At 41.6% G+C, this 14,966-nt stretch overlaps 1 protein-coding gene across 3 annotated transcripts in view; it reads right to left on the bottom strand.

The window, feature by feature from the left end:
- Positions 1 to 14,966, bottom strand: part of ctbp2l (C-terminal binding protein 2, like) — a gene marked incomplete at its 5' end in the record, with an annotated part of 42,156 nt that overhangs the window by 8,739 nt on the left and 18,451 nt on the right. For all 3 annotated transcript variants that reach the window (XM_079845476.1, XM_079845478.1, XM_079845477.1), the window contains 3 exons: positions 1,824 to 1,978; positions 5,267 to 5,397; positions 7,725 to 7,939. In XM_079845476.1, coding sequence (XP_079701602.1) covers positions 1,824 to 1,978; positions 5,267 to 5,397; positions 7,725 to 7,939 — 501 coding nt within the window. The remainder of the gene's footprint in view (positions 1 to 1,823; positions 1,979 to 5,266; positions 5,398 to 7,724; positions 7,940 to 14,966) is intronic.

Here is a 14,966-nt window from a genome sequence, read left to right as displayed (position 1 = left end):
ACCTGACGCTCTGAGTGTGTGTGTGTGTTTCGCCTGACGCACTGAGACGCCACTCATTTATGATGTGTGTGTGTGTGTGTGTGTGTGTGTGTGTCTCACCTGACGCACTGAGTGTGTGTGTGTTTCGCCTGACGCACTGAGACGCCACTCATTTATGATGTGCGTGTGTGTCTCACCTGACGCTCTGAGTGTGTGTGTGTGTTTCGCCTGACGCTCTGAGTGTGTTTCGCCTGACGCACTGAGACGCCACTCATTTATGATGTGTGTGTTTGTGTGTTTCGCCTGACGCTCTGAGTGTGTGTGTGTGTTTCGCCTGACGCACTGAGTGTGTGTGTGTGTTTCGCCTGACGCACTGAGACGCCACTCATTTATGATGTGTGTGTGTGTGTGTGTTTCGCCTGACGCTCTGAGTGTGTGTGTGTGTTTCGCCTGACGCACTGAGACGCCACTCATTTATGATGTGTGAGTGTGTGTGTGTGTGTCTCACCTGACGCTCCGAGTGTGTGTGTATGTGTGTGTGTGTTTCGCCTGACGCACTGAGACGCCACTCATTTATGTGTGTGTGTGTGTCTCACCTGACGCACTGAGTGTGTGTGTGTGTGTTTCGCCTGACACATTGAGACGCCACTCATTTATGATGTGTGTGTGTGTGTGTGTGTCTCACCTGACGCTCTGAGTGTGTGTGTGTGTGTGTGTTTGTGTTTCACCTGACGCACTGAGTGTGTGTGTGTGTGTTTCGCCTGACACATTGAGACGCCACTCATTTATGATGTGTGTGTGTGTGTGTGTCTCACCTGACGCTCTGAGTGTGTGTGTGTGTGTGTGTGTGTGTTTCGCCTGACGCTCTGAGTGTGTGTGTGTGTTTCGCCTGACGCACTGAGACGCCACTCATTTATGATGTGTGAGTGTGTGTGTGTGTGTCTCACCTGACGCTCCGAGTGTGTGTGTATGTGTGTGTGTGTTTCGCCTGACGCACTGAGACGCCACTCATTTATGAGTGCGTGTGTGTCTCACCTGACGCACTGAGTGTGTGTGTGTGTGTTTCGCCTGACACATTGAGACGCCACTCATTTATGATGTGTGTGTGTGTGTGTGTGTCTCACCTGACGCTCTGAGTGTGTGTGTGTGTGTTTGTGTTTCACCTGACGCACTGAGTGTGTGTGTGTGTGTTTCGCCTGACACATTGAGACGCCACTCATTTATGATGTGTGTGTGTGTGTGTGTGTCTCACCTGACGCTCTGAGTGTGTGTGTGTGTGTGTGTTTCGCCTGACGCTCTGAGTGTGTGTGTGTGTGTCACCTCACACTCTGAGTGTGTTTCGCCTGACGCACTGAGACGCCACTCATTTATGATGTGTGTGTGTGTGTGTGTGTGTTTCACCTGACGCTCTGAGTGTGTGTGTGTGTGTGTGTGTGTGTGTGTTTCGCCTGACGCACTGAGACGCCACTCATTTATGATGTGTGTGTGTGTGTGTGTGTGTCTCACCTGACGCTCTGAGTGTGTGTGTATGTGTGTGTGTTTCGCCTGACGCACTGAGACGCCACTCATTTATGTGTGTGTGTGTGTGTGTGTGTCTCACCTGACGCACTGAGTGTGTGTGTGTGTGTGTGTTTCACCTGACGCACTGAGTGTGTGTGTGTGTGTGTGTTTCACCTGACGCACTGAGTGTGTGTGTGTGTTTCGCCTGACGCACTGAGTGTGTGTTTGTGTGTGCTTGATTAGCAAATGTTTTATGCAATATTCCAATTGTGTGCACAAGTTAAATGGGCAGCTTTGAGTGGAAACAGTGATTATGATCCTCTGATGAGTGTGTGTGTCTGTACCGGTGATGGCTCGCCGTATCTCTGTGGCGGCGGCTTCTCTCATCTCCAGAGACGCTTGTTCGCTGTTCATCTCCAGAGACGCTTGTTCGCTGTACCAGGCCGTGTGTGGCGTACAGATCAGATTCGGGGCGTCTTTCAAAGGACCCTGCGCAAAACTACACACAACAGACTTGTGTTAGAAATCATTTCATCTGTGCACTTCTCTTAACTAGCGTAAATAAAGCAAAAACCTGAATTAATCTGATCATAACTCCAGTAAAACAGTGTAATATTCCTCCAGTGTAGATCAGCTGTACACACACACACACACACACACACACACACACACACACACACACACACACACACACACACACACACACACACACACACACACACACACACACACACACACACACACACACACACTCCAGTGTAGATCAGCTGTATACACATACACACACACACACACTCCAGTGTAGATCAGCTGGTACACACACAAACACACACACACACACACACACACACACACACACACACACACACACACACACACACACACACACACACACACACACACACACACACACACACACACACTCCAGTGTAGATCAGCTGTGTACACACACACACACACACACACACACACACACTCCAGTGTAGGTCATCTGTTCTCTAGTGTCATTTATTCCTGTGATTATCATCATTACTCCAGTTCATATTTCTACGGAAACAGTCATACATCATATTTTTCAGGATTCTTTGATGAATAGAAAGTTCAAAAGAACAATATTTATTAGAAATAGAATATTTTGTAACATTATAAATGTCTTTATTGTCAACTTTTAAATTTCACTTTTTAAAAACACATAAAATGACTTGCACTTAAACTAAAATTAAATGTGCAAAATATACAAATAAAAAAGGTAATTCAAAATATTACAATATATACAATAATTTGTTTACAGTGTAGCCAAATCTTTTATTAATATGTTTTATAATAATTTAAATATTATACATATTTATCTTATTATTTCACACAAATATATACATAATAAAATTGTTATAATAATGTATAATAATGTATAATGTATGTATATATATTAATGTATTGTAATTATTATACATATTTAAATTATATATATATATATAATATTTATACAATTTAAATATTATAATTATATATATATATATATATATATATATATATATATATATATATATATATATATAATTATTATTATATACATTTATTTATACGTATAATTAATATTACTATTTTATAGTAATATTAATTATATGTATAAATAAATGTATATAATAATAATAATAATAATAATAATAATAATAATAATAATAATAAGATAAATATATATAGTATAAATATATATATATGTGTCATTTACCAATAAAATAGATATTATATTAAATATTATATTTGTTATTATTATATATTTATTTGCTTATTCAGTATTATGTGTTTATAATATTTACATAATTTAAATATTGTTATTATAATAATAATTTAACTATATATTTATCTTTTGTAACATTATAAATGTCTTTACTGTCACTTTTATCAAAATAAATTAAAGCTAAAAATCTAGTAATATAACAAAAACACATCATAAAATGACTAATAGTAAATATACAAAATATACAAATAAAAAAGCGATTTCAAAATATTACAGTAAATACTATAACAGTATAAAAATAACACTATTGATGGTTTCCATGAGCTTAATAACAGCACTTACACACAACCACAAATGAATCTGATCTGAACATGATTCCCACCGCAAAAACGGCAATTTAGACACTTCAGTAGGAGAGAGCGGAGCACAACCTGACGCTTTCTGACTTTCTCAGTTTGTGTAAATCCACTTGGGGATCAGAGTATTTATTGTTTCCCACATTAATTGCACACATGTCTAGAACAATGATGTGGTTTTGTTTCATTAATACAGTGTATACTTTTTTCTTGATTTACCCCGAAAGAATGGAAGTGAAATGTGACAACATGCCCCATAGGTGGAGTACATTATAACATGACCAAATAACAGCTGAAAATGTTATCGGAGATAATCAAAAAAATATACAAGACAAACTAAAATATTTTGTCAACAAAATACAATTATTAACTTTTTTAAATAAAATAATGGCATTTTTTAATCATTAAAAATATAAGCATTTTTGAGTTTGACTACAAACACATCGAACATAATAAAACATAATAATAATTAATAAATTCTGAGCATTAACTCTCAGTCATTATTCACCCTTTTATCATGGTTTCTCAAAAGAATTCATAAAAGTATAGAATATAATATCATATCACTGTTAAATAACAGATATAAGATTACAATAATATCAGATTTGTCTTATTTTAAATAAACACAAAAAACAGACATGAAAAGTAAGAAATGTACTTTTGCTATGGTTAAATACATGTTCAGTGATATCTTCCAGAGATTTTTTAATTTTGGCGGTATTTTTTCTCTAAATAATGTTGATATGGCAACTAGTAAATACAGTAAGTTTGGTCATTCTGGCATGTGTGGAAAGGGTTAAAACATGCGTGTTAGAACCAGTATTGGGGGAAACGCATTACAAGTAACTTGAGTTACGTAATAATATTACTTTTTCAAGTAACTAGTAAAGTAACGCATTACTGTTCAAATTTACAACAAAATATCTGAGTTACTTTTTCACATTTATTTGACTGACAGCTCTCCTGCCCCCATGTTGTGAAAAATAAGTGCAGAGGCGTGTGTGTGTGTGTGTGTGTGTGTGTGTGTAAACATGATGGTTATTGTAGTTCTAGACTAAATGTGAGCATTTATTCATCTCACTTGCACAATAAAGATTCTGTACTCCTCAAAATGAATAAAATCAGTCAAATGCAAAATCAGAGTACTAGGCAAACCTCAAATATATAAATGTTAAATAAAACAAATATATTTTTATGCATTTAATCTACCTTTATTGACCAATGTCGTGCTGCTGACCTTTGATGATTCAGTTAAGCCATGAGCAAAAATTACTAGATTTTTTGTTTTTATTGGTAAAACGTTTTTCTCCTGCGTCCTATTCTTCCATTATCCAGAATGGCAGCACATTTATACCTCAGCCTGAGGCCTATTATTTCAATTTTGGTTTACATTAGCACAAAAAAGGACTTTTTTTGCTATTAAAAAACAAAACTAAAAAGCAAGCCCAGCCCAGAAGAGAAAAAGTAACGCAAAAGTAACGCAAAAGTAACGTAACGCATTACTTTTATTAAAAAGTAACTAAGTAACTCAATTAGTTACTTTTTAAGGGAGTAACGCAATATTGTAATGCATTACTTTTCAAAGTAACTTTCCCCAACACTGGTTAGAACTGACCCCTTGTGCCCGCGCTCCCCTACTCGTCATGTGTGTAGTATGAGCTGAAATGATTGGCTGTCACAGATGTGATGTCACCTGAAGGGTTCGGACTCATGAACGTCGAGGGCCGCTCCGCGGATCCTGCCCTCCTTCAGGGCCTGGGAGAGAGCCTTCTCATCCACCAGACCTCCTCGCGCCGAGTTCACCAGGAACGCCCCCTGACGCATCTAACACACACACACACACACACACACACAGAGTCTCAGATGGGTGTAATGACCCCGTTTCTCCAGAGGGAGGCGGTCTCAGCCTGTGGGTTAACCCCCTCGAGTCGGCGCTCTATTATATTATACCCCATGTTATTTATTTGTTTGTTTTTTAGAAAGTTAATTGCTTTCTTTAAACTGAATTTCGTTTTGTATGAATTGTATCTTAAAGGGTAACTAAACCCCTGCTCAGAGCTTAACTCCACCCACTGGCAAATTTTGAAAAATGCTGTAAAAGTGGGCGGAGCCCAGCGGAGACAGAGGGATGAACCGAGGGCGGGGCTTAGCGGAGGGCGTGCACCTGAGACCCGCAGTGACGGATTGATTGACAGCTGTCAGACTCGCGAGTCGCAAAGATGGAGAATGACTGAAGTGACGCCAGCTTTGCATCAGAGCGGTCATTCTCCATCACCTTCACCTGAAGTGGAGGAGGGTGGAGTCTGTAGACACAAACCCAGAGTCTTATCAATGCGAGCCGCTGCTCAAACTGCGCTAACTCCCGATGCAGACGATGCTAGCGAAACAGCAGCGCAAGAGAACTGACCTAAACTATGAACAGTCAAATCCTTACACTGAATGCCACTAAAAATAGATCAGATATCTGATATACATACGATGTATTTTCATTCAAATTATCTGAATCAATAAGTTCAGACCTAAAAGCCTATTATAAACGGATTTCTTCAAATAAGTTAGACTATATACGCCAGCACGTTACGGTATTGTTGTCCGTTACCGCGGCAACCACTTGCGTGTCAGGGTTTGAAAGCGCGTCTCATGAATGAAAATGATCTGTACACATGACGGGCGGCAATAATATCGCAAGAAAAGCCTGACGTGTACTGACAACTGCATTATTTAACCGTATTTTCTTCAATACCATGTTAAAGCAAGTAGCAAGAGAGTTTCATTCATAATGTTTCTACCTCATGTAACATGACAGTTCATACTGGAGTGAAGCCGTTCGCCTCGTGTGATTGGGGGAAACATTAGGGCGTGGCGAGCTCGTGCCAGGGGCGTGGCTAGTGAGCCGTTGGCAGTGCCATCCTACGTCACGATGACCCACAACGTCCAATAGGAAAATTCAACTGCAGTAGCCACCGTTCAACCTCAAGAGGGCAGCACTTTGGCGGTTTTACACCATATTTTATAGAATTAAAACACTTTATACTCAAATGTCAAAACATTTACTCGAAACAATGAACAGCATTAATAAAGCCGCAGTATTACAGATCATTAACTAAAAAAAGTTGGTTTAGGGTTTAGTTACCCTTTAATTTTAATCAATGTGTTTAATATATTTGATATAATATAACAGACTGGTATAATACATATATTAGTATATTTGATCAACATAGCAGACAATAGCCTTAGCACTGGCTCATGCATTTCACATGTTTCTGACTGAAGCTGGAAATGATATTTGAGTATTGTGTGTATTTGATCGTTTACAAATGATTCAGAAAATATTTGCCATTGAAATGTCTGGGAAAAAGTGTCCCAATCAACCTAAAGTCACCAGATACTATTTAAATCATAATTGCATTGCATAATCCCAAATATTTTACATCATTACCAATTGTCACAATAAAAGATTTTTTTAGCTCTTCTTTCAAAAACATTTCTGATTGAAATCTTGTTTCTTTTTTGGCAGATAATTTAGCTTGCTTTAAGTAAAAACTTTAAGTAAAAAACATTTAGATTTTTCCCACAGAAAACTTTTTTTTTTAACTGTTACTGTATCTAGTAAACCTAAAATCTAGTAGGCCTACCTAAAGCTCATTTATTATGCAGCTCATTTATATGCAGATTTTTGTTTCTCAGGAGTGATCAGATTATTATTCACGAGCCTACTCGCATAAGGCCTGAGTAAAGAAAAAGTGTTTTACAAAATGTAAATGAATATATTGTTTTATGTGAATGAGTCGGCTCAATGATTCTCACATCAGTTTAAAGCGAAATCTAGGCAAATACACCCAATAATCAAAGGTCTTGTGAACACATCTATTGTGTGTTTTGAAGCCTTAATTTTAATTTTTTTTTTTAGTTTTTTCAAATATTATGCATAAACATTATTCTCTCAAAAATACAAGCATGTACAAACATGTTGCTCACATATTCTGGTAGCCCAGTTTGTGCTGAATACAGTGTGTGTTTATAAGCAACTGAAAAATGCGCAAATGTCAGAGCATGTCAAAACTTCTAAAAAGCCCCAAAACAGCTCAGACTCCAGAGGGTTAAAGAGCGACCCGCCTCTGGGACGTCCCGCTGTGATGCTGAAGCTGTACCTGTTTGATGGTGAAGTCGTTGATGAGGTGGTGGTTGTGTTCGTTCAGGTTGCAGTGCAGCGACACACAGTCGCTCTGGTACAGCAGATCCTGGAGTGTGTAAACACGCTGAACGCCCAGCGATCGCTCCAGCCCGTCCTGCAGGTATGGGTCGTAGAAGATCACGTTGAAGCCGAAGACTTTAGCCCTGACGGCGACGGCCTGTCCCGAACGACCTGCGCGCACACACACACACACACACACACACACACACACACACACACACACACACACACACACACACACACACACACACACACACACACACACACACACACACACACACACACACAGCGTCTGTCAACAGTGATCTGGGGAAATTATCCTGGTGCTTTTCATACAGACTTACTGTAAATGAGAATTAAATACACACATATATATGTAAAAACTTATATATTTTCTTCGAAAATACAGCAAAATTCTGTAAAAGAAAAAATAAACATCAAAACTACTGTAAAATTACAGATGTTTTACGGTGTACACACAAAAACGTATAATAATTTAATTGAAATATAATACATATTTATCTTATTTCACACATAATATTGTTAAAATAATTATATATTATAATTATATATATAATATTTATTGTAATTATTATACATATTCAACTAATAAAAATATTATATATGTATATCATATTTATACAATTTAAATATTATTATCATAATAATTTAAATATACATTTATCTATATATATATTTAAATATTTATTGTAATTATTATATATATTTAAATGATATACATATTATATTATATATTTATCTTATTATTATTGCACACATATATTATACATATATTTACTGTTATTATATTATACCACTTTAAATATTATACATATTTATCTTATTTCACACATAATATTGTTAAAATAAATTATATATATATATATATATATATATATATATATATATATATATATATATATATATATATATATATATATATAATATTTATTGTAATTATTATACATATTCAAATTATAAAAATATTATACATGTATATCGTATTAATACAATTTAAATATTATTATCATAATTTAAATATACATTTATCTTATTATTATTATTATTATTATTATATACATTTATAAATAATTAATATTATTACTAATATATATATACATATATACATATATACTTAAATATTTTTTGTAATTATTTATATATATAATTCAATTATATACATATTATAATATATATTTATCTTATTATTGCACACATATATTATACATATATTTAATGTTATTATATTATACCACTTTAAATATTCTATAGATGACAGAGCTGTGTTGAGCGAATGAGAGTGTGTGTGCGTGTCTAACCGAAGCCGATGAGTCCGAGTGTTTCCCCGCGGATGTATGTGTGTGTGTGTGTGTGTGTGTGTGTGCGTGTCTAACCGAAGCCGATGAGTCTGAGTGTTCTCTTTCATAGGTTCACTCGACGCTGCGTCACTTTATGACGTAATGGGACGCCCTCTGGGTGTGCCGATTGTCTGAAGCCCTTATAGAATCACACCAATTGATTGGCTGATGGCGCGCGTGCCGCCGCCTTTGACGTTGTCACTCTTATACTGCCCGCGTGCGCCATCTGCTTCTCAGATTTCTCTGCCTTCACGAAGCGGCCATTTCATGCCCTTCGGTTTCGGTTTTTCTGGCCCAAATATCTTGGATTTCATTCGAGTTTATCACCAGCACTTCAGCGACTGCGGATAGTGGAGCATTGTTCTCCTTGCGGTGAAGTACCATGGACTTCCAGGCCGCGCAGGCCTCTCTTGGATCCGCAACCTGGATTTTCGTCTTTCCCCCCCGCCGTGCACTCGCTTCATCGCGAACGACGACCCCCACAGCAAGTGTGTTAAACGTTTGGGGTTTTCACATGCGGGCGAGGCGGCTGAGGGGTTTTCAAAATGCTATTTTTGTGTTAATCTCCTTCTCAAGACCCTCTGCTCGAGGCTCGCGGTGAAGGAGTCATCCGGTTTTCCCCGTCGCGCTCCCGAGGCCGCGCAGGCCTCTCTTGGATCCGCGACCTGGGGTTCGGATATAGAGCTCGAGGAGTGGAGTGCCAGCAGACGGGCCTTGCCCTTTCTCTCCCTCTCTCCCCTGAGCACGTGCGCGGGACTCTGCCTGTCGTGTTTACCGCAGCGTCCGACTCTGAGGATTTCGGGCCTTCCTGTAATGACGACACTCTCCCGCCTAGCGGCCAGGAAGCGCAGCGTTCAGCGGCATGCGCGGAGCTCGTCGACGTACTTTCGCGCACTACGGACACGGAAGCAGTTAAGGAGCTGCGCTAAGCCGCGAATTTGGCTTTAGGAGCCACGAAGCACAGCTCGCGCCATAGGACGTTCAATGGCGGGCACGGTGGCGGCAGAGCACCACCTGTGGCTCTACCTCACGGAAATCCGTGATAGGAAAAGGTCTGGGTTATTTGGGGAGGCGGTCAACACGGTGGTTAAGAAAAATAAATAAATAAATCTCAATCTGCCGCTTTTTAAGCATGCCTAGGAGAGTGAAGGATTCTCCTAGCTCCTAGTGCTTCGAAGTACAGAACTGGCCCGACCCTCGCCTTTTTCCGGCGCTGAAGGAAGGAGACGCCTTTTGCTTTCTCCCCTCACGTCTGATTGGCTCACCATCCGCCGCTCGTTCAGACGGAGACACATTCGGTCTTCTCCGGGAAACAGAGCGACCCAGTCTTCCCACTCTGGCTGTGACATCTCCCACTCCGCGCCAGGACGCCACGTGCTCCCCTTCGCGGATGGCCACGCCTTCCTTAGAGGTTTAGCTCGACACCCTATCTCAGGTATGTCCACCGCACCTCAACACCCCACTCTCTGTGTCACATTTCTCCCATGAGTGGAAGCTTCTGCCAGGGGTATCATCCTGGGTCCTCCGCACAATTCAGTACGATTACACACCCCAGTTTTGTCGCAACCCCCCTCGCTTCGACGGGGTCATTCAAACTGTAGTAAACAGCGCCTCAGAGGCTTCTGTGCTACAACAATAACTTATTTCTCCTCAAGGGGGCGATAGAGGAGGTTACATTAGCAGAAGAGAAATGTGGCTTCTTCAGCCGCTATTTCCTGGTTCCAAAGAAGGACGGCAGATTGCGTCCCATTTTGGACCTTCGTCGTCTGAACTTCGCCCTCTTCAGAGGGAAGTTCAATATGCTAACACTCAAGGCTATTTTGTCACAGATACATGCGGAGGACTGGTTCGTTACGATAGACCTGAAAGATGCATACTTCCATATTCAGGTCGTCAGACGACACAGGAACTTTCTCAGATTTGCCTTCGAGGGGAGGGCTTAGCAATACAAAGTCCTTCCCTTGGGCCTCGCCCTGGATGCTGCTCTGGCCCCGCTGAGGCTCCAGGGCATCCGTATTCTGAATTACCTGGATGATTGGCTCATTCTGGCCAACTCCAGGAAGTTGGTGACTCACCACAGAGATGTTGTTCTTCGGCACGTTCAGTCTCTTGGTTTGAGAGTGAACACCGACAGGAGTGTTCTCACCCCAGCTCAGCAGATCACCTTCTTAGGAGTTCTTCTGGATTCCGTTCCGATGTAGGCCCGCTTGGCCCCTGCTCGGTTTTCCAGTATTGTAACATGTTTGGCCCGCTTCAGGCTCGGCCGTCATGTTTTCTGTGAGTACATGTCGCAGGCTCCTGAATCTCATGGCCGCAGCTTCCCCGGTGCTCCCCTGGGACTGCTCCACATGAGACCCTTCCTTTGGTGGATGAAACGCTCAAGGGCTCGGTCAACAGGATCGGCCCTTCACCTATTGAAGGTGTCACGGTGCCCTATCAGTATGGCGGGACCCTATCTTTCTTCGGAAGGGGGTCAGTATGGGGGCTGTTTTCCGTCGCCAAATGGTCACGACGGACACCTCTCTAACCGGCTGGGGTGCGGTGTTCGAGGGCAGACCAGCATGCGGGGTCTGGAAAGGGGAAGCTCTCTCTTGGCACTTAAACTGCCTAGAGATGAGAGCTGTGTCCCTGGCCCTTCAGCACTTTCTCCCCTCCCTCATGGGACATCATGTCATTGTCAGGACGGACAACATGGCGGTGGTGTCTCATGTGAATCGCCAAGGGGGATCACGGTCACGCACCCTGGACAGGCATGCGCGCCGTCTCCTCCTGTGGTCTCAGGACAAACTTCTGTCCCTGAGAGCAGTCCATGTTCAAGACTCTCACCCAGAGTCTTGAAACTCGCAGCGGTTTCCTGTCGAGTAGGGCTGAACGATTTTGGAAAAAAATCGAATTGCGATTTTTTTAACCAATATTGCGATTGCGATTTAACATGCGATTATTTTTTAAACTCTTTATCTTCTGTATACTATTCAACAATACATTATTGTATAGTAATGGTGGAAATGTTTAATTGGTACCTCACGATCCGATTCCGATTCTGGGAGTCACGATCCGATTCCAAAACAATTCTTGAACTTTTTCCTTTTTAAGTTTTTAATAAATTAATAAGATTAATATTAATAATTAATATGTTTTTTATTCTGATATATGTAATTATAAGCTTTTTAAAATAACTACACATTATAACATTTTAATTAAAACAATTGCATGTTAATAATTTTAAATATATAAACTAATATAGCTGCAAAACATAAAGTAGTAAATCGTAAAGAGAAACAAAAAAACATATTACAAGCAATGAACAAAGAGTGCTTTCAGTATTTAAGATTGTCTGAACTGAGAGTGATTTTTCTCTTTCTCAGCTTTACTGTTGTTTGATTATTAATGATGACATCATAGACAGCGGGAGACCTGCATTCACACTAATGCACAATCTCTTTTGAAATATAAGATGTTTTGCCCTGTCTGTTTAATTCATTAAGACATTACTGATGGTGTTAACATTAATTTTGCGTCATAAAAGCATTTTGAGATGCGCACAGACGCTCGCTCGCGAGCACTCTTCACAATGCGCCGCGTGAGCATTTGAAATGGAAAACCTTCTGTCAGTGAGTTTCTAACGACATGAATGAAGCCTTCGTTGAGCATTTGTAAGGAAAATACCGGCGGGCGAGAACACACACAGTAAGCGTGACATCAGTTTCTCACAGTGCTTATCCTGTGCAAAGAAGCCTGCGAATGTCATTGCAATTCGCGCCGTCAACCTTTCCGAACGTTATGAAATATTATTTTATGGTTCGTGCGTGATTGTGTGTGTGTGTGTGAGAGAGAGAGAGATATAATGGAAGCAATCAGAATACGGGTGTTTCTAAAACACACGCAGCGCCACCGCGCACCTGCAGTTAAAATCTAAGCTCAGAATCGATCCAGAATCATTGGAGAGATGATAGTAGCCTATAGTATGAACAACACCATATTAGATAGATCAAACACAAATAGTTTTTTTTTTCTTTTAGGCCAGGCATGTGATATGTGTAACGTGCCAAGTTGATGCTTCTTCTGCAGACTTTACTCTCGCGTGTCACGTGACCAGACTGTAATCGCAGCCTTTGCGGTTAGGAAATCGCGTTATAGCATATCGCGATATTATCGCAAATGCAATTAATCGTTCAGCCCTACTGTCGAGGCAGAAGCTCAGGTCGGGAGAATGGATGCTGAACCCTCAAACTGTATCTCAGATTTGGGAGGTGTTCGGAAAAGCGGAGGGGGACCTTTTTGCCTCGAAGGAGTCGTCCCAGTGCCTACTCTGGTTCTCTCTGAGTTCCCCAGACTCATTGGGGATAGATGCGTTCGCGCATCCACGGCCCAATCTGAAACTCTATGCGTTCCCGCCCATCATCTGATTCCGGCGGTTCTGTGCAGGGTGAGAGAGAGTGGGGTCAGCCTCCTGCTGGTGGCTCCTCTCTGGCCGTCCCAGGCTTGGTTCTCTGAGATGGTTCTCCTCCTGGATTCTCCCCCCTGGGAGATCCCGATCAGAGAGGACCTATTGTCCCGGCTTCAGGGCAGGATTTGGCATCCTCACCCGGAAATTTGGAAGTTGTGGGTATGGCCCATCAAGGGCCAGTAGCGCTGGATACTGGTCTTCCTGCCGATGTTCAGGAGACCATTGCGAGTGCTAGAGCTCCCTCCATTAGGAGGCTCTATTCCTCCAAGTGGAGGGTCTTTTGAGTCAGGGTGCTCTTCCCATGTGGTGGACCCGGTTAACTGCCTGGTGGGTCCAGTTCTGGAGTTCCTGCAAGAAAAGTTTGCCGCTGGAGCAGCAGCTACCACCCTTCGGGTCTATGTCGCAGCTATCGCAGCCTGTAGGGAGTCGGACAAAGTCCCTCTAGGCAAACATAGACTGGTTTCATTTTTCATGCGAGGGGTTAGGCGCCTGAGACCAGCACGCTCCCCATGTATTTTCTCTTGGGACCTCTCCGTGGTCCTTGAAGGGCTAACATTGAAAGTGAAAAGTGAAAGTAAGTGAAAAGTGAAAGTGAAGTGACGTGTGGCCAAGTATGGTGACCCATGGAATTTGTGCTCTGCATTTAACCCATCCAAGTGCACACACACAGTAGTGAACACACACACCGTGAACACACACCCGGAGCAGTGGGCAGCCATATTGCTGCGGCGCCCGGGTCGTGGTATTGAGGGTGGAGGAGGGCGCTGGTTATTCACTTCCCCCACCGACAATTCCTGCCGGACATGAGACTCGAACCCGCAACCTTCCGGTTACAAGTCCGACTCTCTAACCATTAGGCCACGACTGCCATTGGCTCCATTTGAGCCCTTGGAGTCAGCTCCTGAGCAAATTCTGACTCTCAAGGTTACTCTTTTGTTAGCACTGTCCTCTTTGAAACGAGTGGGCGATCTACAGGCCCTCTTTGTTAACGGGTCCTGTATGGATTTTGCTCCTGGCCTAGTCAAGGTTACCTTAAGACCTAGGCCGGGTTATGTGCCCAAAGTTTTGTTCACGAAAAATCATTTCGCTCTCAGGTTATCATTCTTCACTCCTTTCACCCCCCCTCCTTTTGACTCGGAGGAAGACGAGAAACTTCGAGCGTTGAAGTGTTATATGGACCGTTCTGACGGTTGGAGGAAATCTAACCAGCTCTTGGTGTGCTTCGGTACTGGCCGCCGCGGGCTTGCTGCATCGAAGCAAAGGGTTTCCCATTGGGTGACAGAGGCCATTTCCCTGGCTTATGAGGTGCGTGGTTTACCTTCACCTCTTGATATTAGAGCGCATTCTACCAGAGGTGTTCCTCTCAAGCACTTTTTAGAGGTGCTCTTTTGGA

The sequence above is a fragment of the Gobio gobio genome (genome assembly GCF_949357685.1).
Source record: "Gobio gobio genome assembly, chromosome: 20".
NCBI lineage: Eukaryota > Metazoa > Chordata > Actinopteri > Cypriniformes > Gobionidae > Gobio > Gobio gobio.
This window is presented reverse-complemented; position numbering and strand designations above follow the sequence as displayed.